This window comes from Stylophora pistillata, chromosome 11 (assembly GCF_964205215.1).
Source record: "Stylophora pistillata chromosome 11, jaStyPist1.2, whole genome shotgun sequence".
NCBI lineage: Eukaryota > Metazoa > Cnidaria > Anthozoa > Scleractinia > Pocilloporidae > Stylophora > Stylophora pistillata.
Genome location: NC_142529.1, coordinates 3,430,246 through 3,455,566, shown reverse-complemented (window position 1 = coordinate 3,455,566; position 25,321 = coordinate 3,430,246). Strand labels below are relative to the sequence as shown.

Here is a 25,321-nt window from a genome sequence, read left to right as displayed (position 1 = left end):
GGATCTCGAGATACATATTATATATATGTACTTAACAAAGTAGTCCAAGGAAAGCCATTGTTATCCGTAGAATTGGTTTAAATAGCCTTAGGGAATGTGAGACAGAAATATGAGAGTTAAAGATGTCAGACTCACGGTTAAAGTTGAGTGGGTGACTCATTAGCACAGACGTTTTTTGGCACGCGAACGACGACCAAAAAACAAGCTATCCACCAATAATGCGCTTTGATAACAAGGAAACAATCGCGCAATCCTTGTTTTAGCATTTAAACTTAATAGTACAATCGAAAAATCTACGGCAAGCGCCAGGGAAAAGAACTAGATCACAACTTTTAGCGCCTGTTTGTGTCTCTGAAACCGAAGTATGTGTTGATAAGCCCTCTTGGTCATCGACAAGTTGACGGATAAAGCTTGATCATTCGTCTTGACATATACTACTTACAAATTCCACTTTCTAGGTCAGTTTTACTTAAGGTATTAATTCTTGCTACAATCTTGTTAATTAACATCCTGAAATTTTTTCCTTTTTCCATAGACATTCCCTGCCAATAAGGACAGGTACTCCATACGCAATAATCCTCTGCCGTATCCCATCTATGGACGCTTTGTTCGACTGCAAATGCGCGGCTGGCGATCACACATATCAATGAGGCTTGAGTTGTATGGTTGTCCATGGAGTAAGTCTGTTGTCATGTAGCGTTTCGTTTCATCTCTTGTAGATGGTTCTACATCTCCCTCTTGCAAATACTTTAAAAAGAGAATATGATAGATTTTATCCCAACCTTATAGCAATATATTTCTATTACGAACGTTTTAGTTTGACATTTAACTGACATCCTGGAATGTCGTCCTCCATCTGTTTCCAATACCATAACGGCCTGGCAACAAAGTTGGCCGAGCATTTCGCAACCCTACTGGGATCAAAACTTTCTTCAATGGCATATCTTCCAAATTTCCTTTTTCTTAGCATTTTTTTGGATTGTTTCATACACAGGTTGTTAGCTCACTTCAGTTACCACTGACACTCCTAATAATTATATTATACTTTTCGTTGTTTAGACCGTTGTGACGTACCACTTGGCGTTGAAGATGGTCGCTTCCCCGACCAGCTCATCACTGCTTCCTCATTTTATAACTACTACTGTGCACCAAGAAACGCCAGGCTCCACCAGAGACGAGTTGGAAGAGTTGGAGGAGCTTGGTGTGCAAAAAGAAGCGATAGACGACAGTTCCTTCAGTTCGACTTTGGAGGACTTACCCGAGTAACACGCGTTTCCACACAAGGTCGTCAAAATTCTGATCAGTGGGTTACAAGTTATTATGTAACTTTTAGCCGGGATGGTCAACATTATATACCTTACAGAGAAGGACGCCGTACTAAGGTACACTGGTTATTATCTGTGTAGAATGACTTTTAATTCAGGTCCTAATGCCATCTACTGGACGACTGTTGATTAGAGACGACACTTTCTTAAGCGGCTCGGCGATATAATTGCCTAGGAACGATATCAAGACGGCCTCGTGTTATATATCGCTTTCAAACCCAGGAGTGACCAAAAAAGGAATTCCCTTTTACAACACCAATACATTATAAAACAGGAAGTTAATGATACAAAAGAAAAGTAGCAACCCAGGAACACCGTTTGATTTAGCATCAAATTCTCAGAAGGAAGTTGAGAGAAGTGCACGGGAGACACTGCGGAGAATTGAAATTTAAATCTCGAGAGTGAAAGAGATGGAATACATTTCGTACGAATGTGGTAAAACCGAAATCACGGTAATTGTAGTGGCCAATGTGAACAGAGGAAAATGCCGGAGACAGAATGAGCAGTCTGCCTGAAGCGCGGGAAAAACATGACGGATCAAGTGGCAGTTGTTTGTAGATTTACTTCTGATTGGTTAAGAGAGGGATGCAAGTTTTTTGGACCAATCAAAAAGCAGAGTAATATAAAACCAATGGAATCCAGGCGTAATCTAGAAGCTTGCTTTTAAATCGTTCTTATTGTAAAAAATATTTAGTGCTCTTAGCCATATACTTAAAGCCTGAGTGACAATAGTAATTTCGTTCACCCCCCTGTATAGACATTCGCTGGTAATTATGACCGATACATGGTCGTCACCAATCGATTCCTGAAGCCACTCTCTGGAAGGTACTTCAGGATTCATCCTGTTACTTGGCGAAGCTGGATTTCAATGAGAGTGGAATTCTATGGCTGTGTAATTGGTAGGTTTACAATAAACATTTTAGGACAAAAGTGTTCTTAGAGAAAAGAGTTTCTGCCTCAGTTTTCAGTTACTCGGATTTTGTTATTAGTCTCTGTGGTTTAACAGGGGCTGAATGTTTCTATATTATATTTAGTATTTATCTAGTGAAGGACATTAAATTTTGATTTCTACCAAGGAAAAGTCAGGAAAAAGTCAGAAAGAAATTGGAGAACAGATGCGTGTATGTTTCCCTATTATGTGTAGTCTCCTCATTCCTGAAATTTTCCTCTGTTAGGCCCAAGATGCGACAAACCACTCGGTATGCAAAATGGCCGCATCCGGCAAACCCAACTATCAGCCTCCTCCAGCTGGGATGTCAATCATGGTCCTCGCAATGCCCGGCTACACTTCCGCCGCACAGGTTCTCGTATGGGAGCCTGGTGTGCCAGGCACAACACCCGCTACCAGTGGCTTGCGGTAGACTTTTATCGTGCCATGCGCGTGGTGAAGATATCCACGCAAGGTAGACAGGATGCTGCACAGTGGGTCACGCAATACTTTGTAGAGTACAGCCAAGACGGTTCTACGTTCACTGAATACAAGGAAAATAGCAACAGAAAGGTAATGGACAGATCAGGTGTTATAAATTTTGTAGGTATCTTTCTGTCTCGGAGAAAAGTGGGTAGCTCTGTTGCAGGTCCTGCAAATTTCAAGTGAAGTCTGTGCGTTGTTTTATAGTAGCTTACTAATTCTACCAGCTACCCCCTCCCCCGCCCCTCCCACCCAATCTTGAGGAGTTCGCTCCATCAATTAAAACAAGTTCGCCCCAAAGTCTTCAACTCGTCGCTTACGACAGCACGTGCTCATCCACATGGCCCTTAAGTAAGGAAAAGGGAATGTTAACAGTCCTAGTAGAGATGCGAGTATGTCAGATTCTTCGGAAAAAGAAGAGGTTTTGCCTTAGGGAAACGAATCGGAAGATTCGGGACGACTGTATCGATAAGGTACGGTCAGTTCTAGTTCCCAAGCTTTGTGCGGCGGGATACCACAGGGTACCCGTTTAGGGCCTATTTTGTTTGCTTGCATGGTTAATGACCTGATGTCTTCCGGGGGCTTGCGTATCAAGTTTGTTGATGACTTAACCATCATGGAAATTCTGCCAAGAAATTCTCCTTCTGTGCGTAACTTCCTTGTGAAAGACATTCAAAATTTTGTTAACACCAGTAACATGCGCCTTAATCCTACTAAATGTCAGTGCATGACTGTTGGCTTCCTTCAGTATAATAGTTACAAGGCGCCCCCTGTCGTATCGAGGGGCGCTGTTATCGAAGAGGTCTCGTCGTTCAAGCTGCTAGGCGTCAACTTGTCCAATGACCTTTCCGGGGGGACGCATGTTGACTATTTGCTGAAGAAGGCTAACAGGCGGTTGTTTGTTTTAAGGCAGCTCAGGAGAAGTTCTGTCCCAGCGGAAGATATCGTCTACATCTATTGCTGCCTAATATATTCCATACTTGAGTACGCCTCTACTGCATTTGCCAATTTACCGTCTTACTTATATAAGACCCTAGAGTCAGTGCAGAGGCGTGCTCTCACCATTATTTGGCCAGGTCATTCGTACTCAGATACCCTAATGCTAGCCGGTATTGAAACCCTTGATGCACGCCGTAGTGCTGCCTGTGAATCCTTTATAAGTCGTATTCATAATGACAACCCCCTTTATACTGCAATGTATGCCGACGTTCGTAAATCTTCAGACCGCTATAATTTAAGAACAAATCGTACTCAGTATCACTCCAAAAAGTCCACCGATCGTTTTGAGAACTTTTTGACAGTCAAGTACATGTCAGCTTAATTATACTCGTTCTTCTATAATAAACATTATTATCATTTGATCAGCAGGGATTTGCTAAAGCAAAGGCATAGAAAAAACCAGGAAAGATTTATTACTCGACGTTTCGGGGTCATCGTGACTCCATTATCAAGAGACTAGTTTAAAAAACATGCAAATAAGGAAAGGTACAAGAATAGCATAAATTAGACTGAACGGCTTAAACAAACACCTTGGCGCGGATGGAATCCGTTTGCACGTTCAGTGTTGGCTTACGCATGCGAATATACAACATTTCATTGACAAGGCAATCAAATTTGCCGTTACATTTCGTGATGACGTTGAATTGCTCGATCAAGCGTTCAGGCATTTCACTATTGTGCTGGAGGTGGTAGTGTTTGTAGATAGAAGATGATTTCCTTGTGTGCCCTTCTACGCGCTCGTGTAAGTGACCACGAGTATAGCCCACATACCCTGCATCACACAGGTTACATTTAAATTCGCGCCAAGGTGTTTGTTTAAGCCGTTCAGTCTAATTTATGCTATTCTTGTACCTTTCCTTATTTGCATGTTTTTTAAACTAGTCTCTTGATAATGGAGTCACGATGACCCCGAAACGTCGAGTAATAAATCTTTCCTGGTTTTTTTATTATCATTTAGTATTATTATTATTATGTAGATGCTGTTTTACTTGTATGTAGCTTAATGAATTTTGTACAGTTTTTCCCCTTTTTTCTCCCATATTTCTTGTTAACATAATTTATCAACCTGTAATTCAGCATTCTTTGCAAAAGGTTTGAATAAACATTATTATCATTATTATTATTATTATTATTATTATTATTATTATGGAGGCGAACTAGTATGGTGGAATTTGATTCCGTGAGTTATATATCTTTGATGAGCGTATTAGAGTTGATGGATTTGTTTTGATTGAACATGCATTATTTTAAGCAGTCCCCTTTCCTTAAAATTGCAAAATTCTGAGTATTGAAGCAAAATATTGACTATTGATGTTATTTTCGCAGTATTTTACAGGAAACAGGGATCAGAATAGCGTTGTGCAATATCGTCTGTTTCCACCAATCAAAGCTCGGTTTGTGCGCATTCGTCCTTGGGGTTGGCACAGACATATTTCTATGAGAGTGGAGTTCTTTGGATGCCCAGAAGGTACTGTTGTTTAGTCAAGGGAGCTCTGAAATAGCTATTGTAGTCCAAATCTCTGTCAGTGGTGAGCGCTTTTTACACAAAAGCGCAATAAAATTAGAAACTTTGTGATACTTATTCTGAGGATTGATTGATCACGATTCTTTGCTCTGACAAAGGGTTAATGATTAAACGTGAACTTTTCAAAAGCTGCTTTTTACGTACCGATGATACGACTACGTAATTTCTTCCTGATAATTAACGCGGTGACAAGGATGTTAACCTTTTCTACTTTGTGTCATTTATAGTTTTTTTTTTAATCAGACCTCCTTATCGATTATTTTCTTCGAAGTTCTTCCTTGCAAAATAAGTTTTTTTCTACCTTAGTCGACATCTTGAAAAGGTAACGTCGTTGAATTTGAACCAATAATGGGATAGAAAAAAACCTTCAAATTAAAGTAAATCTACTTGCCATAAGGTTTCTTTTGGATTCTCCTTTGGTCCTCTTTTTTTTTCGTCTTTTGATTCCTAGACTCATGTGGTGCTCCTCTTGGTTTGGAAGACAAGAGAATCCCAAATGGCCATTTTTCTGCCTCATCATATTACAATCATCACCTCGCACCGTGGCATGGAAGACTAAATCACCGGTGGTCATGGAGCGTACGACATCGTAACAACAAGCAATGGCTCCAGGTTAATATGGTGGAAATCTATCGTGTGAGAGGCATCGGATCCCAAGGCCGACAGGATGCAAATCAATGGGTCAAGAGTTACACTGTGGCGTATGGAATGAATGGGGTGGATTTCGCTCAGTATAAAGAGAATGGCAGAGTGAAGGTAAATGATGACGTATTTTTACTTTATATTGGCGTTTAACCCTTTCACTACCAGGATCTTGTCAGCAATTCTCCTTACTGTCAATCATACAATTTTAGTGATGTTACTCTGAAGAATTTGGTATTGGATCAACTAATGATTCCCTTATTGATATTTTTCTTCTCATCATTTGTCTGCTTGATATCGTATCGAAATTGTGAGGAGAAATTCTGTCTTGGTGATTCATGTGAGTTAAAGGGTTAAGGGATGAGAAAGAATAATTTGGGTGACAGACCTATTTTGAGGACTTGTTTTTATTCGTTTTTAGAAAGGAAATCGGTAAAGATCGGATCCCTATATAGTTGAACTTGTTTTCCGCGAAAAGTATTGAACTTATCTCTCGGTATGCGTGGTACTTGAATTTTGAAGGAAAATTCCCTGAATTACGCTCACAGAGGTATTCATTTATTTGAAAGGGTTTCAGAAGTCTTTGGTCATTCAAGTTTTCGAAATAGGTGCACAAGGGTTTTGAGCGGATTCCATAACTTTTTAACCCTTTGACAATATCACCCATTAAGGTCAACGGAAATGATCACTGACTAAAGAAGTTCTTGATTGTTAAGCAAATTCTCCTTGTCAACCTCAGAAAATGTATAGCGAACAGTATGGAGAATATTCGTACTGATCCTTGGCTGTGAAGGTTAAGAAATTCCAAACGAATCCGACAATTATACTGTAGGTAACGGTCATATTACCAATTGCTAAATACAGTTTGACTATACTCGTTATTGAGACCGTGAGAAACGTTTTTACACAATAACATGTATTTTTGTTTGTTAAAGTTATTCACAGCCAATACAGACCGCCACTCACTAGTGTATCATAGATTCAATAAGAGACTTCCTGCTGTCTATGTCAGAGTTTACCCAAAGACCTGGTACAGTTGGATATCGATGAGAATCGAATTGTATGGATGCTCAGGTATTTGAAGAAACACGCGTAAGATGAATAGTGATAAAGTTTTGAAGCTTCCGTCAACAAAAAATTATGTACACAGCGGTCAGATACACTTTAATCAGTTTTCTTTTTTTTATTTGCTAGTTTGTTTTGCATTTGCACATGTAAGAAAATCCGTCTACCGTAAGCAGTACTGCTAACCTATGTACTCCCCCACCGGGACTTGCTAGTTTTCAGACGGACTTTTTAATGAGGGGGGGGGGGGGAAATGTGGGAGTTTTGAACTCACTGATTTTTCTTCGTTGTTGTTTTTTCCAAAATGTTTATATTTTTACGTATATGGTTTTTATATAGCTGCTGTTTGTAACAAAGCCTTGGGTATGAAGAGTGGCGCTATTAGGAATAAGCAAATCACAGCTTCTTCAGAGTGGAACAAATACCACAATGCCAGACTGTCCAGGCTAGGGACCGTCAAACGAGGTCGGTACATGGGGGCCTGGAGCGCACGACACAACAATCACCATCAGTGGCTTAAAGTTGACTTTGGTCGACCAATGAAAATCAAGAAAATAGTCACAAAAGGTCGACAGGATACTAACCAATGGGTAACAAGATACCAAGTGACGTACAGTCAAGATGGAACGCACTGGACTATGTACCGATACAAGAGCAACGATGTGGTTCGTATTCTCGGTGGCACTTGTAATAAAAAATATCATATTGCTATCATATTACAAGCTTTACTCTTTATACCAAATAAAGATAGGTCTACTTTGTGTTTGGAAAGTCTGATTTAGTTTTTAATGAGCTGTTTTTGTCCTATAGTACTTCCAAGGAAACCGAGACCAACACAGTCTCGTATGTAATGTACTTAACCCATCAGTGATCGCTCGTTTTATGCGTATTATCCCACGAGGATGGTATCGGCACATCAGTATGAGGATAGACTTCTACGGATGCAAAGCAGGTAGGATAGAGAAGAAAAATATAGCACCCTAGCTGTTTTTCTTAAACTATATAACTTTTAGGTCGTGTCGTATTGTGATAAATCGTTATTTGTTTGGTAGCTTAGTTGAATTTTTCGTCTTCTAATTATTGAGAAAAACCGTTGTAGTTTTGATTTGCGAATTGAATCTCGAACCGTTTGAAAATCTGACCATTAATTTATTAGATTCCTGTTATTAAAAAAAAAGTTCCTATCAATGGCTTGTTGGGTTTTCATTTTGCGCCTCGCCTATGATTGCAGACAAGTGCGAAGCCCCGCTCGGAATCCAAGATGGCCGTATAACGCAATCCATGATGTCTGCGTCCTCGTTCTACAACCGATATTATGGTCCATGGTCTGCCAGACTGCAGGCTCGGAAACACGGTGCAACCCGTGGTAGCTGGGTGGCTAGAGTTAACAACAATCGACAGTGGCTACAGATCGACCTCGGAGCCAAATCTGTCGTCAAGAAGATTGCCACTCAGGGCAGATATGATGCTAATCATTGGGTTACTAGTTACACGCTGTCGATTAGTAACAATGCTGTCAGGTTTTATTCTTACAAGGAAAATAGGCGCACAAGGGTAAATACATAATAAAGATAGTTACCAAATTAAAATGGGATAAGTACTGCTTGCTTTTCGAAAAATTTGGCCCGGCTTGAAAATTGATCGAACTCGTCACATTTTTTCAATCTAGTGGTTAAGAGTGTCAATTTTTTTAACCATAATTTCTCTTTCTTGTATCAAAACAGATCTTCCCAGCCAATCAAGAGCGATACTTCGTCGTCACACATCGTCTTTTCAGACCGTTTGCTGCTCGTTTTGTTCGTATCAATGTCAGAACTTGGTATGGACACATTGCTATGCGGGTTGAACTCTACGGATGTGTGCTTGGTGAGTACAAATGCAGTACTTATCTCAGAAAGACGTTTCTCAGTGCAGCTCCTGAAAACAGATGTGTAAAATATATATGGTTGGCAGTGATAGCGTTTCTCTCTTCTACTTATTTTTGTTTCGACGAACAGTTCAAAGTTTTTAAAAGAACTTTTGAAAACGGTACAAGTGTATTTGCGTAGTTTCATGTATGTGTATGTTGTAGCCTCGAGGGTATCTGCCATTGTGAGCATCACATTAAAAAATGGAATCATTCTCAGAATGTTCTAAATGGTATAAATCGGAGCATACAATACAGTGATGTGAATGGTGATCCACGAACCACGACGAAGCTGTGTCAAGGGCGTGCATGTCACGTATCTCTTTATCATCTTCTAGGCCTTTACGCCCTAGCATCGATATCACTATGTATATTCTCCACACTGTTTTATAGACATTTCCTATGGTGCTTACGTGGAGAATTTGTGATCTATCATGAACTTCTTCATTCGACTATTCTTTTCTTTATTCTTATTGCCTCAATGTTGGAATTAACAATAAAACTGCGAAGAGAAACTAGATGGTAGTTACAGATAAGGGCTAAATGGTTGACTGATTATAGCATTATAATGACATTCTATCGCTTAGGACGTCGTTGTAACCGACCAATGGGGCTCCAGACAGGCGCAATCAAAAACAGCATGGTTACTGCCTCGTCTCAGTGGAATAATTATCATGCTGCCTTTCTTGCAAGACTTCACTGGAGTCGCCGCGGACGATACATGGGGGCCTGGTCAGCAAAGCACAATAATCGTTACCAGTACCTGCAGGTGGATTTTGGAAGGGCGGCAAAAATAATCAGAATTGCTACTCAAGGACGTCAAGACGCTGATCAATGGGTTACACAGTATTACGTGATGCACAGCTTAGACTTACTTCGCTTTAGTGAATACAAAGAGCGCAACAGCAGGAAAGTGAGTATACAGCGCTTATACTCTTTACCAGGCCTAGTTTCTCATTCATGAAGAGTGTCCGGCTGTTTAGAAATATTCGAACTGTCTGGGTTGACGGCTAAATTTCTCAAATTTGCGCATTATTTTAGAGGAGATTTAGGTGTTACTCTCAAAAAAAGGGTCGATCGTTTTGTACAATTACAGCTTTGATCAGTTGGGCTGAACTTATAGCAAGCACCCAATGGGTTAAAGAATGCCTTTAGTTTTCTATGGAGTGTCGAAGATTGCGTTAGATTCGCTTGTTTTATAACACTAAATCAAAAAATCGCTGTATAGTTTTCATTCCCTTACGATGCGTATGAATTGCCTCAAAGGTGTGGTAACTTAAAAGCTGCTTCTTTTTTCCACAGTATTTCACTGGAAATCGTGACCGCAACTCTGTTGTTATGAATCCGTTTAATCCAGCACTCAAATGCCGTGCCGTCCGAGTGGTGCCTTGGGGATGGCGCTCTCACATTTCTATGCGAGTTGAGTTGTATGGATGCTTCACAGGTATGTAGATAAGAAATATCAAGAATCAAATAGGTAAAGAAAATAGAGGTAGTCAGGATCCTGTGAGTAATTGTTGTCTTGAGGTTTTAGAACAACTATGTACCAACTAGCATAAATTTGGTCAAGAAATTAAGTTTGGTAAGAGCGTCGAAAAGTTAGGTGTTGTCAGTTTTTTTTGCTCATTGACCAAAACCCGATTCACATGTTTTTTAGATCGTTGTACGATGCCTCTTGGTATGGAAGATCGTCGTATCCTCTCGGGTCATCTTCGGGCCTCGTCGTCCTACAACTACAACCACGGACCTGACAGAGCACGTCTTAATATCGTCAACGGGCATGGACGAACAGGAGCCTGGGTAGCCAAGTATCGGAACACCAAGCAGTTTCTACAGATCGACTTGAGACGGTTAAGCCTTATCAAAGGAATCGCTACACAAGGAAGGAGGGAAGCTCATCAATGGGTGAAGAGTTATACACTTTCATACAGTAGGACGGGCCTGAGGTTTATCATGTACACTGCCTATGGCCGAGTTAAGGTAAGGACTGTCTGATTTTTTGCCTTTTAAGACGAGTTTTTCACGTCGCCCATGTTGTGAAGCCATCCCTTTGTTCGTTTGCGAGCTTTGTGCATGATGCATAACTCACTCATTAATTTAAGTGTGTTTTCAAGAATATTTTTTCCAAGGTCATGCAGTATTAAATCATGCACATTTTCACCTGTTTTCTTTTTTTCTTTTTTCGTCGATGGCATTTTTTTTTTGGTTTGAAAAGTTTTATTGAAACATCAGCATAATTTTAAATTTCTACTGTTTCAGCTTTTCCGTGGCAATTATGATATTTATCACACTGTATCACACCGCATCATCCCACCTATCAAAGCGCGCTTTGTCCGTCTGCATCCAAGAAGCTGGCGAAGTTACATTGCGATAAGGGTAGAGTTGTATGGATGCCGAGCCAAAGGTGAGTGCCTGAAAATAAATACTAAACGTTCATTGTCTTAACTGCCATTGTCACCGTTAACATTATCTATACCTAGCAAAAAGAAAAACACCTGGAGAATTTTGTGGGCATGAAACGATGAAGAAGCAACTTCTTTCGTTAAAGCTCTTTAGCATTTGAGTACAGAACACTTCGTTTGTAATACGTAAATTTATGACCGGTTTACTCCACCAAATTCCCTCTCCTCTCTTAAAGAATAGTTCATACTTATGCTTACGTTCGCTTTCACAGAGAATTTCTGCAATCGCCCTGTGGGTATTCAAAATGGTCGTATCAGGAATTCTGCCATGACAGCCTCGTCTTCGTGGGATGCAAACCACGGCCCCTACTTGGCAAGACTTCACCGCCCGCGTCGCGGACGGCTTATGGGAGCCTGGTCTTCCCGCCACAAAAATCATAATCAGTGGCTGCAGATTGACTTGGGAAAGGCCATGAAGATATCGGGTATTAACACTCAGGGACGGCAAGACGCTGACCAGTGGGTGACAGCCTATTGGGTCCTGTATGGATATGATGGGACGCACTTCTCATATGTTAAAGAATGGTGGGACAATATTAAGGTATCGTCTGGTACTATTGTGTTGTGTTAATTTGTCTTTATAGACGAACCGTAACCGAGTACTGTAATGAACATTTTAGGTAACAATGTTGTTTTCTTTGAATCACTGGGCAACAAACTCCTTTTTGTAATGTAAGCAATATTCTAAGTTTGAATTTTAAATGAATTATAGGGTTAAAATGTCACGACCTTTTTTTTTAAGTAAGTTTCTTCATGTTGGGAGCTGTCGAACTTCAGCAAAGCCACGAAGCTGAGAAAAGTCAAATGCAAGTTCTGTTCAACTACCGAGAAAGTGTCCGTTGTTCATTCCTACTTACATAACATTACTTTATATTATTTTTAAGACTTTCCCAGGTAACTACGATAGAAACGGAGTTCAGACGCGATCCTTCAATCCACCAATATATGGAAGATTCGTGCGCATTCAGCCAAGAGGCTGGAGATCCCATATTTCCATGAGACTGGAGTTGTACGGCTGCCCCTGGAGTAAGTGATGTTTCATTTGTCACAAACGTTAAGCTAATATAAAAGCAGAAACAATGCAACAAACTTTAATAAATAACACGACAAAATATTTGGAACAATTAGTTGAAGGCGAGGTGAAACTTTATTGGCTTATTAATCCGCGAGACGAAGCGGAACCAATAATTTTTGAACAATCCTTTCATTAAACCTTTTTTAAATCTTAATTTCCTTCAACACTCACTATCTGCTTTATAAACCTACCTCCTAGAATATTTTATCTTTTCAGATTTCAATAACTAACCAGTAAACCTTCATTCTAGAATCTTTGATCTATTTTGATTCCAAGATGTAGCTAGTAAACCTCCCTCCTAGAATTTTTAATCTCTTTCGATTCCAGTATCTTACCAGCAAAACCTTCCCTTTAGAATCTTCAATCTCTTTAGATGTCATGATCTTATTTGTAAACCTCCCTTCTAGAATCGTAGATCTCTTCAACTTCCGACATGCATTTAGTCATTTTCCCTTCCTACTTCTCTACACTTTATTCTAAGTTACCTAAGATAATTTGTGGTTATATTAAGGTACACTTTTAAGCTGATACCTGCTCCTATCTTCATTCATGTTTTCTGGATATTGTGTCGATATCTCAAAGAAAACGCACACATGTCTCGAGGGGGAAAACGAATTGATTATTGTTACTCGAATTTGCTTCCAGGTAAATGTGATATTCCACTCGGTTTGGAAGATGGACGTATCCCTCACCCAATGTTCCGAGCGTCGTCTTCGTACAACTTCTACTGCGCGGCAAGAAATGCCAGGCTACATCAGCGCCGCGCTGGAAGAAATGGAGGGGCTTGGTGCTCACGTCATAGAAACAATAAACAATGGCTGCTAGTGGACTTTGGAACTGATACTGTAGTCACGCGGGTTTGCACTCAAGGACGTCACAATGCTGACCAATGGGTGACCAGCTATTATGTTTCATTCAGTAGCAGAGGTCAGCGGTTTATAACCTACAAGGAAGGACGCAGAACAAAGGTGACAACTTGTGTTAATTTATTCAAGTGAAACGTAACTACCTACCCCACGACCTAAACTAAAATTCTTATGTGCTGAGTGTACAGAGTTGAAAGGCTATGCAATTTCTATTCCTTTTGAGGATCAACTTTAAACAAATAGGATTAGCAGGTGGATGCTCTGCAAATTTGTAAATTTTTTTCAGTATATTAGAAGACTGGAACGAAAGGTTGCCATTTTTCTAAATCTATTCGAACTTTTCTAATCAAAAATTGTTGGTATATGTATTCTCCTGCCTCATTTTGGAGCCTTGTTTGACTGCACTGCAGTTGTGATAGAAGCAATGATAACGCGTCCAAGTCCATAACAAGCCTGCCCCTTAAATCCCGCAATGAATAAGCTCCATTATCTCTGGGATGGTGAGAACTGCCAGGGACTGTTTCCCCTTTAGGAATCTCTTTTAATTGAGTTATATAGTAGCTGATTTTGTTTTTCTCACCTGCTCACCCGCGTATGATACTTGTTGGATCTAAGTTAGTATTATGATTATTATCTGGCATTGTAGCCTCTCCTAACATTGTTGTATTTGGTTATTTCTTCCCTAGATCTTCTCTGGAAACTATGACCGGTTTATCGTCGTTTGTAACCGTTTCTTGAGACCCATAAAGGCTCGATACTTCAGGCTCCACCCAGTCACATGGCGAAGTTGGATATCTATGAGGGTAGAATTCTTCGGTTGTATTGTGGGTGAGTGAGATTAAACGCTGCTCAGCGCCTGGAATAACTGTTAGCAAAACGTACTGCGCTAGCAATGAAATAGAGTTTTATTCAGTGGATAGCGTTATTCACCCTTCGAGCAACCGGGGTCGGGTGTTTAAACGTCTTATTTCAAATATTTCGAAGAGTAGCGCCTACAAAAGTCTTTTGAAGGCATGATAAATTTTTAACAATACAAAATGATATTTCTATCTTCAAGAGAAGAGCAACTCCTGTATGACTAGAAACAGGGTTCGTATGGGTCGTAAAAGAACCGTAGAGTCATGGAATTTCCACAACTTTGTTTTCTAGGGCTAGAAAGTTTATTATTGGTCATGGAAATTAGTTAAGAGGGACATTTTTGTGGACCACAAAGGAATACATGCGTTCTTTCGGCGACCCTTTAGTAGTTAAATTCGTGATCGTAGATCATGTAAGCTTTAAAAAGGGTCCTTGGAAAGGTCACGGAAAAGAAATGGAATTTTATGAGTTTCTTTAGCAGTAGAAAACCCCGGTCAAAACTCAAACACAGCTTAAAAATAAGTTGTTTCATATTCATTGCTATTTACCGTCTGTTAGGTCCACAATGTAACAAACCACTAGGAATGCAAAACGGCCGACTTCGAACTTCTCAGATCAGTGCATCATCCAGCTGGGACAAAAACCATAGTCCGAACAATGGTAGACTCCACTTCAGAAGAGCAGGTTCCCGGATGGGGGCGTGGTGCGCACGTCACAACAATCGTTATCAGTGGCTCTCGGTTGATTTTGGTCACCCAATGAGAATCATTAAGATAGCAACTCAAGGACGTCAAGATGCCGCTCAGTGGGTGACTCAGTATTATTTGTCCTACAGCCAGGATTATGTTTTCTTTGCGGAATACAAACAAAATAGTGCAAGACGGGTAAGAACTGAGAGAATTTCAGTCCAAGTATATCGAGCTTAAAATACATAAGGGCGGTATTCAATTGACTGTCGGAAAACCGAACCCAAAGTAATCCGTTACCAGTCAGAACAAAGGTTTACATTATCATCAGCCAATGAGAACTTCATGTGAAAAACAAGCAAACTGATTAATCTAAATGCATCATATGGAGGAAAGGAAAACGCGAGTGGTCAAGTCGCGGTTGTTTTTAGTCTTGTTTCTGGTTGTTTGAGAAGATGGTGCAAGTTGTGTGGACCAATCTCAGAGCAGAATTGAGTGAAACTACTAAAAGCAACTACTTCGACAATCAGTTGAAAATTGCTGCAAAATGCTATTGTAAAGTTGAACTAAAAAGAAGATGTGGAAAACAACGCTGCCTTTAAGTATTCCTGACCAAGAGGAGAAGAACTTATACTTGTAATCATTAATACACTTTGCCAGGAGCCCAAGTGATGGGTCTGATGTAGATTTAGATTTAGAAGCTCTAAAGCCTGTTCTCAGGTTTACGCAACTTAGAAAGAGTAAATCGTTAACTTGAGTCAACTTGGTTTGTATGTCAACCTTTGATGTATTCTCATTTTTACTTTAGTATTTCACTGGAAACAGAAATCAGAATTCTATCGTCCAATATCGCCTGTTCCCCCGCATAATAGCTCGTTACATCAGAGTTCACCCATGGGGATGGTACAGACATATCTCTATGAGAGTGGAGTTCTATGGATGCGTGCAAGGTAGATATAATTCTCGTGCACAAGTAATACTGACTTTTCAATAGTATTGTGAAATAACATTGTGTATCTTTTCAAACTTTCTTGATATCGTAAAAGGGATAAATGAAAATAGTGAGACCTTGATTTTAAGAACTTCTCTCCGACGCAGTCAACTATAATTGAGGGGCGAACTGGTTAGGGTGAGAGCGAACTTGCGTTACTGCAGGGGGCGAAGTTGCAACGGGGCGAAACCTCCAGATACCAAAACGACGAGTATACTTTTTCTGTCTCGTCGCATTTCCCAACCATTTGAAATGGTTGCACTTAAAAGAGGTGGGCCGTTTTTTATGAATTTTTCTGAATGTGGTTATGCATTTCGCTCAGTGTGCAAGGTATTCAAGGATAGTGAACCCTCGTCTCTCCTGTCGAAATTTCTGATGGAGTGTCCCCTTAAGTCACTTAAACTTCAGTACGCAGCGTTTATATACACAAAGTTTAACGCTACTTCAAAGACAGTCAAATTTGAATCCTCTGTATCGTTTTAAAAAATAATACTTTTATTGGATCTTCTCGCAGCAAGATGTTCCGTACCAGTTGGAGTGGAAGACAAACGCATAACTGATGGCGCCTTGACAGCTTCTACCTACTATAACCGTTACCTTGCTCCTTGGCATGGGCGTATCAACCACCGCTGGTCATGGAGTGCGAGGCGCAGCGCGCGCGGTCAATGGCTCCAGGTGTACTTTGGGGTGTTAGCCAGACTAACTGGAATTTCCTCCCAAGGACGCCAAGATGCTAATCAGTGGGTCAAGAGCTTTGTGCTAACCTTTAGCAGAGATGGAATTAAGTTTATCAAGTATCCAAAGGTATTTATGAATTGCTAAAGCAAAAAAAAAAATGATCCGTAGGTTTCCGTTAACTCGAATTTTCAGGAGGAAATCGAAAAGACGTGAAATAAAGATTCTTTGGGCATTTAGGCTTTAAGTGCATTGATAAACAGACCCAACCCAACGTCTCAGGACAAGACCTAAGTTTGAGAAGAATGGAACTCAATTTTAAGTTGATATCAAGAACTGTGCAATATGTCTTCTTTTGAAACTTTTTTCAGCTAAGTGTCATTATGATTAAGATTACTTTTTTCACCGTAAACTGACTCAGATATTCAATTCTGCCTATTGGGTTTCCAGTGAGAAGATATCTATTCCATGTATTTGGTTCCTTACTTTTGGTAGAAAGGAAAACTTAAAAACTTTTCTTTACTTTTAATTGTTCGTGTTTCAGGTTTTCTCAGCCAACAGTGACCGTCATACAATAGTAACAAACACTTTTGTCAAGTCCATCGCAGCTTCATATGTCCGTGTTCTTCCTCTGACTTGGTACGGCTGGATGTCAATGAGATTGGACTTCATAGGCTGTCCTATTGGTAAGTCCAGCGACATGGAATCTTTGCTTAGTGGATTGTAGCGCGTCTACCAACAAGCTTCTAATCTGATTTTTTAAATACTTACTATATACTGGCTCTAGGATTGATGAGAACTACTTTCTGAAAGTTATTTTTTGGGCTCAAACATTTATGGACACTTAATAGGAAAATTCAAAGGTGTTTTCTGCACATGGTTTATTTGTTAAGAAGTAAAGAAACTTACCAATGTTTCGGTATTACTTCATGATTACGTTAATGAGTATTTCTCCCGTTACCTTGACAACAGTGTCACGATGATACCGAAAGGTCTTTAAAGTACTTTACTTTTTATTTGTCTTTGTATTTTGTAACCTCGACCTTTTCGCTCCCAAGATCTCAATAACAATTCTTCTAACCATTTGCCACACAATTCTTATGATGTCAGCTTGGAGAATTTGTTATTGGGTCAACTAGTTCTGAAAATCACCGAATTGATATTTTTTTTTATTCTCGTCACTTGTCTGCTTGATATTGTATTAATTTTGTAAGGAGAAATTGTCTTGGTCACTCATGGATATAAAAGGGTTAACTTATTCATTTATTCTTAGATAAAAAAGTATTTGTAGTGATCTCAAACAAAGAAAAATATTAATACATTGGGTAGGAATACCCGACATGGACTAAAAGCAATGCTTGAAGCATTTGATGTTATTATTTGTGTTATTTTGAGTTGTCATCTTCATTACTCGTTCTATAGCTCCTCTCTGCAATCGTCCACTGGGATTGCAATCTGGAAGAATCCCCAATGCAAGAATAACCTCGTCATCAGCGTACAATGCACGATACACAGCACCCAACGGGCGGCTAAACAAACCATTCTGTTGGATTGCAAGACACAAAAATCACAACCAGTGGTTCAAGGTGGACTTTGGTAGAGTTACCACCGTGAGAAAGATTGCCACGCAAGGAAGAAGAGATGCCAACCAGTGGGTGACACGATACAAGCTGACTTACAGCTTAGACACACTGCACTGGGCCACTTACCGACAGAAGAGTCAAGATAAGGTGAGGTTTGACAAGAATCTCTTAGAGAGTGTTATGTGGTTATGTGGAGTGGAAGGAGCTTAGCCGTATACTTAGGGCATTAAGAGCTCCTTTATTTGGTGGTCGTTGAATTTATTCTTATGACCTCATTGTTTGATTCCATGTTGATGAAGTAAGGGAAAATTAGATGCTAGTATATCTTAGACTTCAAAGAGTTTAGAAACCAAGCATCACTATTTCTGTTAGGCTCCGTAAGTGAACAGATTGATGTAAGGATGTCTTTCCCGGTATATGAAAATCTTTCTGTTTTTCTTTCTCCAGTACTTCACAGCCAACCGTGACCGTATCAGCATTGTTGAGAACGTTCTTTCTCCTCCAATACAAACTCGCTACCTCCGTCTGCATCCATGGGGCTGGCATGGTTACATCTCTATGAGAGCTGAGTTTTATGGCTGTCGCTCGGGTGAGAAACTTTAATAAATAAATAATAAATAAATAAATAAATGATTTAGCAATGGACATCCACTGGGTGGCTATTCTTGTCCACTGTTCCAGATCGAATTGGAATTTGGAATGTTGGTTTTTGCGGAGGGAGGAAAACCGGAGGACCCGGAGAAAAACCCTCGGAGCAAGGACTTTAATAATACAACAGTCGTATGGGAGAAAAGTTAATTTCTACCTTGAGCTTGTTGTAGGCTTTGCAAAGGTGCACCTTAGCAATGGCGTATTTCACACTTCGGGTGAGATAGTTTTTGCCCCTCCTCATCCAAATGTATACATTTTTTAAACACAGAAACAAACATTGCAAAATGAATGAAACTCTCACTTGTAGGCGATTGTCTTTAATAATCCTAGAAGAAAAACTTGACTTATCACTCTTAAAGTCTTCGACGTGTCACTCGTCTTTTACCGGCGATAGCTTATGTCCATGATCTCTTCATTTATGACGGAGCTTCATATGTCATTACGTTTTATGTATTAGATCCTTGCCATGTTCCGCTTGGTATGGAAGATGGTCGTATCACCAAACAGGCTGTAACAGCGTCCTCCATGTATAACTATTATTACGGTCCGTGGAATGCCAGACTTCAGTCCAGAAATCATGGATATGTGCGCGGAGGATGGATCGCAAAGTAAGTCCTACGGTTTTTTTTCTAAGACAATAAAACACTTTCAGGTTAATTTGCCTGTTGATTTACTGTAAACAGACCGAAAAAAAGCAGCTGCATAGAGTAGCTGATGAAAGCAAACAGTTGCTCTGATCCCAAGGTTACATATAGTTAGTACTGGGACTGGAATAACTTAAACACGCCAACTTTTATGTTAATAACTTTCTGTTCTTTTTTTGTTTGTTTGTTTTGTATTTTCATTATGTTTTTTCGTCCACTTAGTCGCTCCCTTCCCATTTTTTTAGTTGCTAATTCATTCGAAGGGTTTATTTCATCTTTTCCACCTTCAAAGTTAGTAATTAAAGAATTAAAACTAAAAATGATGTTCTTTCAAAGATAAGCACACTTTTCCTTAAAGTGGGACTAGACGAACAGGGAACCCATGAAATACTGTTCATTGGTTAGATGCTCCACAGTATACCCACAAGTATCATGACGCCTTAGCGAGTTAGACCTTGACAGTTTCAAAAACAAAAATACATACTATTTGATGTTTTTCAACTTCTCTCTCCAGGTATAACAATAGGAAACAGTGGCTCAACATAGACTTGGGTACCATCAGTCGACTAAAAGGAATCGCTACTCAGGGAAGATATGACGCGGACCAGTGGGTGACAAGCTATACAGTGTCCTACAGTATGAACAATATCAGATTCATCTCGTACAGTGAAGGACGAGGAGTAAAGGTGATAGTGCTTGCATCTTTTCTTAATGCTAACAATCAGCATTCTTGGCTTTTCAATGACGAGACAATTACAAATTAAAGGATTGAAATATATTTGACATTCTAAGTGCTGATCGAATGGTGTGAGTAGAATTGATCCTCTCGGGGGATCTCAATTTAAGAAGTTGCAACAGTTTACGCTTCAAAAATCTTCAAGGAGGTTTGTGAGCACATACTTGATTTCCGCCGATTTCTCAAATCCAGTGTTCGATTCTCCGGATTATTGGCTGGTCATAGAGCGTATTCAGTCGAGCCCATATCTCTTTGGCGCTTCACAACCACCTGAGCGACGAAGTCATATATTGGGAGCGGAGTAAATTGCCCGCAAAAGCATTTGATCGCGGCTAATTCACACAGTAAATATATTTGACCTGTTGATGATAGGTGTCCAACTGACTCTCAAGAGTATTTCTTATCCCTGTCCTAAAGGTATCTCTTTCACTAAATAAGGTTAAACTGAGTAAAGTCCTGAGAAATGTGCTCCCTGAAAGAACACAACACCCAGTCATAACCATCGCTTAACACGTCTCATTTTAACTTTACAGATTTTCTTAGGCAACGTTAAAAGGAACTTCGTGGTAACCCACCGCTTCCTTCGACCGTTCAAGGCTCGCTATGTGCGCATTCATCCGAAAACGTGGCGCAGCCATATTTCCATGAGGGTTGAACTTTACGGCTGCAGACTGGGTAAGGCATTCAAACGAAACACCGCTGATAATACTCAGCAAGTAAATTTTACCAGGATGGGGGATCTCTTAGAAACAAATGAATTTCCGTCAGTTCATTTGAATCACATCGTTACCAACATAATCACAGGCAATTGTCAGTCATCGGGGAAAAGGAAAGTACCTCATTGGCAATTAAGCTGAACATTTTCGAATCGTCCCTGTGTTTTAAAGAGTAATCTCCTAAATTTTGGTTGATTAGAAGAGCTTTTAAACTTTTATGACGTTTAATGAAGAAACGGAATTGTGATAGTAAACTTGGTTCAATACCTTCTCATACGCTGCGCGAGAGCTTCCGTCTTCTTACCTTCATTGCGAGCTAAGCGAAAAAAATAATGTTAATAATGAATAATTAATTAAACCATGGTGTATTTACAGGCAAACTGTGTAATCGTCCACTTGGAATGCAAAATGGCCGCATCAGAAATGTAGCGATCACATCATCTTCCCGCTGGGATAACTTCCACGCTCCTCATTTAGCTCGGTTACAAAACAAACGCAGGGGGCGGTACATGGGCGGTTGGTCTGCCAAGATTAATAATGCTTACCAGTGGTTACAAATAGACTTAACACGTCCTACTAAAGTGGTCCGTATATCGACTCAAGGCCGGCCCACAGTCAATCAATGGGTGACATCGTATTACTTACTTTACAGTCAGGATGGTGTTTATTTTGCGTATTATTTTGAACGCAACACAATGAAGGTACGTTTTGTTTCTTGATCTTCAGTCGAAGGGACTGTGAAGGCCACGCAGGAGGGAACATGAGGGTCCGGGAATTTAGAGGATCTCTGCTTCAGGAGATGTGTTTTAATGTTAAATGTTTGTTGAGAAAAGTAGACCTCAGATATTATTACACGACTCGGGCAGTCAGAGGGCCAATAACTAAAATCAACCAATCAAAATGCTCTATTGCCGGTCAATATTCTCTCAGTATTGGACCGGGCACTGTCCCGAATGGTTCCGAATGATACCGCACCTGTGTCCCTTTGAACTTCAGTCGTATGATAAATCTCTTATTAACCAAGCTTGCTCGGAACCGAACTGGAAGAATATCGGCCCTCGGTCTTTTTTGTACGGACCTCGCTGCGCTCGGTCCTACTGTCAAGACCTCGGGCCGATATTCTCTCAGTACGGCCCTCGCGCTTGGTTAATAAGATATATATATACCATAGCTCGCCTGTATGATACGCTGACAAATTTATGAAACCTTAAAGGACTTTTGGTGCATTGGCACTGAAAAGTTTTAAAGGATCCCTTCCAACCACAATACCCTGCGCGCCCAAACAGAAAAAATAATCAAGAAATAACTAGTCAAATAGAAAGAACAATAAATTTGGAACGCGATTGAGGAAATTCAAGACCTCAGTGAGGCAAATGTACTCGGATGAACGAGGATTTCTTTCCACTTCACGACTTGTCCAATACCGGATGGCAGAGAAAATGGCGGATTTCACATATCGCGCGCGCAATGTATTGTGGTTGGAAGGGATCCTTTAAGCTTGTATCCGGCTACTCCTCATCCTAAATGTTTAACAGATCTATTTAAGAAGTGATTGATGTTTTATTCATCAGATCTTCCAAGCAAACCGCGATAGGAACACAGTTGTTTCTCATCCTCTCATTCCACCAATGCGAGGCCGTTTTGTCAGACTTCGCATTAGATCATGGTACAGACACATCTCGACCAGAGTTGAGCTTTATGGTTGTGCTATAGGTACGTTATATTCTGCTAAGGTGGCCCCGAAGCGACTCAGAATTTTGCCGATTTCTTAAATTAAATTGATAGAGAATCAAAAAGATCAACACCGATTTCATACAGTGGGCTTTACATTACGGGACTGATAACAAGGTATAGCGAAAAAGTAAGTCGATTAAAGCAATACGCTGTGATTGAATCCTGAAGAGAGCACCCGGCCGCACTTAACATTCGGCATAGATTTAGTGTAACGCGGTCATCAAACGGTAGTAGATGATACTGCATTTTGTAGCCGAAACAAATTTGCTTAGCAAGATTTCAAGTAACAGTGTTGTCTAAAATCATTTACAGGAAGGTGCAAGGTTCCTATTGGTCTAGACGATCGGCGTATCCCAAGTGGTTCACTCTCCGCTTCCTCAAGTTACAACTCCAAACATGGCCCCGACCGAGGGCGACTCAACATGGTTGCAGGTCGTGGACGGACGGGTGCTTGGTGTGCTCAGAGAAACAACGCAAAACAATGGTTCCAGGTAAAGCTAGTCAAGATATAAACCACTTGATCTTCGACGTTTGTTGGCGAGTTTATGAAGCTTAATTCAAGATCATAAATTTATCTTCCCTTATGTGGTTTGATGGTGTCACATTTCGGTGCTTTGCATATGTCCATGCTCAGCGTTTTGAAGGATTTGAAACATGTATTTAAATGAAAGCGTGTGTTTAGAACCCGTTCTTTTATTTCGGTAGCGATTCCTCAAAGAGTCCATCTAATGCATAGCGCTGACTAGAATTACGAATGATTGTGTTCTTCTACTTGGTGTCACAGCTAAACAGCGTGATATTCAAACTTTGAAAGTCGCCCTCGGTTCCATAATTGATATTGTAAAAAATGAGAGTTTTTTTATATGTTTGTCAATAGGTTGATTTTGGTGTCTTGGGTCATGTCATGGGCGTGGCCACCCAAGGAAGACAAGATGCCCACCAGTGGGTGATGTCATACGTCGTATCGTACAGTAGAAATGGCAGAACTTTCTTCCCTTATAAGCAATATGGAAGAACAAGGGTAAGTCGTCATGATAAAACTTATCAAAACCCTGCACGTATATGTCTTGCGAGAAAGATATTAGGTAGTAGGATTTTACCTGATTTTGTGTCAATTTGTACGAAGGGACAAATAGTTTTGCCTTTCATCCTGACATAAGTTGTTGAAGCTAGTGGGTGGGCTTATTCCAATTATCTTTTATTATTATTTTTGTAGTGCGCAGTTAAGATATTCTTTAGATTTTGCCTTTCAACTCACTACATGTATAATGTTCCGTTCCAGCGTTGTGGAAAGAGCGCCTTCAACTTACAAGGCTGCTGTAGCGTGACATATCAAAAAAATGAACATTAAATAGATTTGCAATACGCAATAGTGGAGCGATGTTGCTCACAGATAGTATACTAACCTTGCCTTCATTTACGTGTTTCGTCTCAGGTATTCCGTGGTAATTTTGACCGTCACACAGTGGTTGCTTACAGATTCGTACCTCCTTTCAAAGCGCAGTTTGTTCGAATTCATCCCAAGTCTTGGCGCAGTCACATCTCTATGAGGGCTGAGTTCTATGGCTGTTTGGCTGGTACGTGACTCGTGAAAAAAAAACTCTCTAGATCCCATGAGTAATTCTCCCTCTTGGCTGCTAAACATTTCCTTGAAATTGAGTAAGGGGAGTTTGGTAGAATATCAAATGAAAACCTCCTAAATTCAGAATTTCTACCTTTCTAGTATTGGTGTAAGAGGTACGCGATTTATGGCTACTTTTTCATGCATCATTTTGTAATTATTTGATGATGTCCTTCACTATAGACACTATTTTCTTCCAGCTCGACCGTGCGCCATTCCAGTTGGCATTCAGAGCGGTAAAATCAAAAACACGGCCATGACCGCCTCTTCTTCTTATAACGTCTACCATGGTCCATTCCTCGCTCGACTCCACCGCTCTCGTACCGGTCGCTTCATGGGGGCCTGGGTCGCCCGTATTAGGAATGCCAATCAATGGTTGCAGGTCGCTCTTGGTCGACCAATGAAAATCACAGGAATTGCAACACAAGGAAGAGCGGATGCCAACCAATGGGTGACACGTTATTTGGTGGCGTTCAGTCAGGATAACATACATTATGAATATTACATGGAATATGGAAACTTTAAGGTAATCCGCTGGACGCATTTTTTGACATTTTAATATTCATATCTCCATATTTGGCTTTCTGAGACTGACGTTTGTTTCACTTGTGTAAAGGTATTTTCTTTACAACTAACACTCCAAAAGGGAGTAGTCGTTATCTATCACCTAAGGGGGGAGGGGAGGTCGTTTGTTCCAAGATGAAATTTAATTGATCGTCCCCAAGGCTGTGTAATGTTTCTAAGACATCCCCCCCCTCCTCACAGGCAGTTAATTGACAGTCAACTTTCTACAGCCACCCCCCCCCCACCCATAAACCTCTGTTAGGGACGACTAATCCCTCTTCCGTTGTCCCTGAAAACCGTGATCCCCCTCCCCCCTCCCCTCGGGTGAATTAAGCCGCTTCGTACATAACACTTAATGCTTATTCTTCCTTTTAATTGGTTTCCAGTATTTCCCCGGTAACAGCGATCGTTACTCCGTGAAGAATAATGCATTCTCTCCACCAATCAAAGCTGTGTATTTCCGTGTTGTACCTAAAGGCTGGCACAGTTATATAGCCATGAGGATGGAGCTCTATGGATGCCCAGAAAGTGAGTGAATATGTCGCTGTCGTCAAGAAGGAAACCCCTTTTTCAGTGCTGACTTTCC

The 25,321-nt window shown here is 40.4% G+C and overlaps 1 protein-coding gene across 1 annotated transcript in view; it reads left to right on the top strand.

Moving 5' to 3' along the window:
• The window catches only part of LOC111323084 (uncharacterized), a 75,401-nt gene that overhangs the window by 3,509 nt on the left and 46,571 nt on the right, over positions 1 to 25,321 (top strand). The window contains exons 6-40 of the mRNA XM_088738291.1: positions 536 to 677; positions 1,060 to 1,382; positions 2,083 to 2,224; positions 2,501 to 2,826; positions 5,062 to 5,203; positions 5,712 to 6,016; positions 6,838 to 6,976; positions 7,307 to 7,632; positions 7,778 to 7,919; positions 8,199 to 8,521; positions 8,692 to 8,833; positions 9,461 to 9,786; positions 10,176 to 10,317; positions 10,531 to 10,853; positions 11,133 to 11,277; positions 11,548 to 11,876; positions 12,220 to 12,361; positions 13,056 to 13,378; positions 13,963 to 14,104; positions 14,693 to 15,018; positions 15,629 to 15,770; positions 16,326 to 16,615; positions 17,031 to 17,172; positions 17,909 to 18,216; positions 18,517 to 18,658; positions 19,178 to 19,328; positions 19,879 to 20,050; positions 20,634 to 20,775; positions 21,192 to 21,517; positions 22,388 to 22,529; positions 22,863 to 23,041; positions 23,428 to 23,571; positions 23,986 to 24,127; positions 24,372 to 24,697; positions 25,122 to 25,263. Of these exons, the coding sequence (XP_088594417.1) occupies positions 536 to 677; positions 1,060 to 1,382; positions 2,083 to 2,224; positions 2,501 to 2,826; positions 5,062 to 5,203; positions 5,712 to 6,016; positions 6,838 to 6,976; positions 7,307 to 7,632; positions 7,778 to 7,919; positions 8,199 to 8,521; positions 8,692 to 8,833; positions 9,461 to 9,786; positions 10,176 to 10,317; positions 10,531 to 10,853; positions 11,133 to 11,277; positions 11,548 to 11,876; positions 12,220 to 12,361; positions 13,056 to 13,378; positions 13,963 to 14,104; positions 14,693 to 15,018; positions 15,629 to 15,770; positions 16,326 to 16,615; positions 17,031 to 17,172; positions 17,909 to 18,216; positions 18,517 to 18,658; positions 19,178 to 19,328; positions 19,879 to 20,050; positions 20,634 to 20,775; positions 21,192 to 21,517; positions 22,388 to 22,529; positions 22,863 to 23,041; positions 23,428 to 23,571; positions 23,986 to 24,127; positions 24,372 to 24,697; positions 25,122 to 25,263 (7,540 nt within the window). The remainder of the gene's footprint in view (positions 1 to 535; positions 678 to 1,059; positions 1,383 to 2,082; positions 2,225 to 2,500; positions 2,827 to 5,061; positions 5,204 to 5,711; positions 6,017 to 6,837; positions 6,977 to 7,306; positions 7,633 to 7,777; positions 7,920 to 8,198; positions 8,522 to 8,691; positions 8,834 to 9,460; positions 9,787 to 10,175; positions 10,318 to 10,530; positions 10,854 to 11,132; positions 11,278 to 11,547; positions 11,877 to 12,219; positions 12,362 to 13,055; positions 13,379 to 13,962; positions 14,105 to 14,692; positions 15,019 to 15,628; positions 15,771 to 16,325; positions 16,616 to 17,030; positions 17,173 to 17,908; positions 18,217 to 18,516; positions 18,659 to 19,177; positions 19,329 to 19,878; positions 20,051 to 20,633; positions 20,776 to 21,191; positions 21,518 to 22,387; positions 22,530 to 22,862; positions 23,042 to 23,427; positions 23,572 to 23,985; positions 24,128 to 24,371; positions 24,698 to 25,121; positions 25,264 to 25,321) is intronic.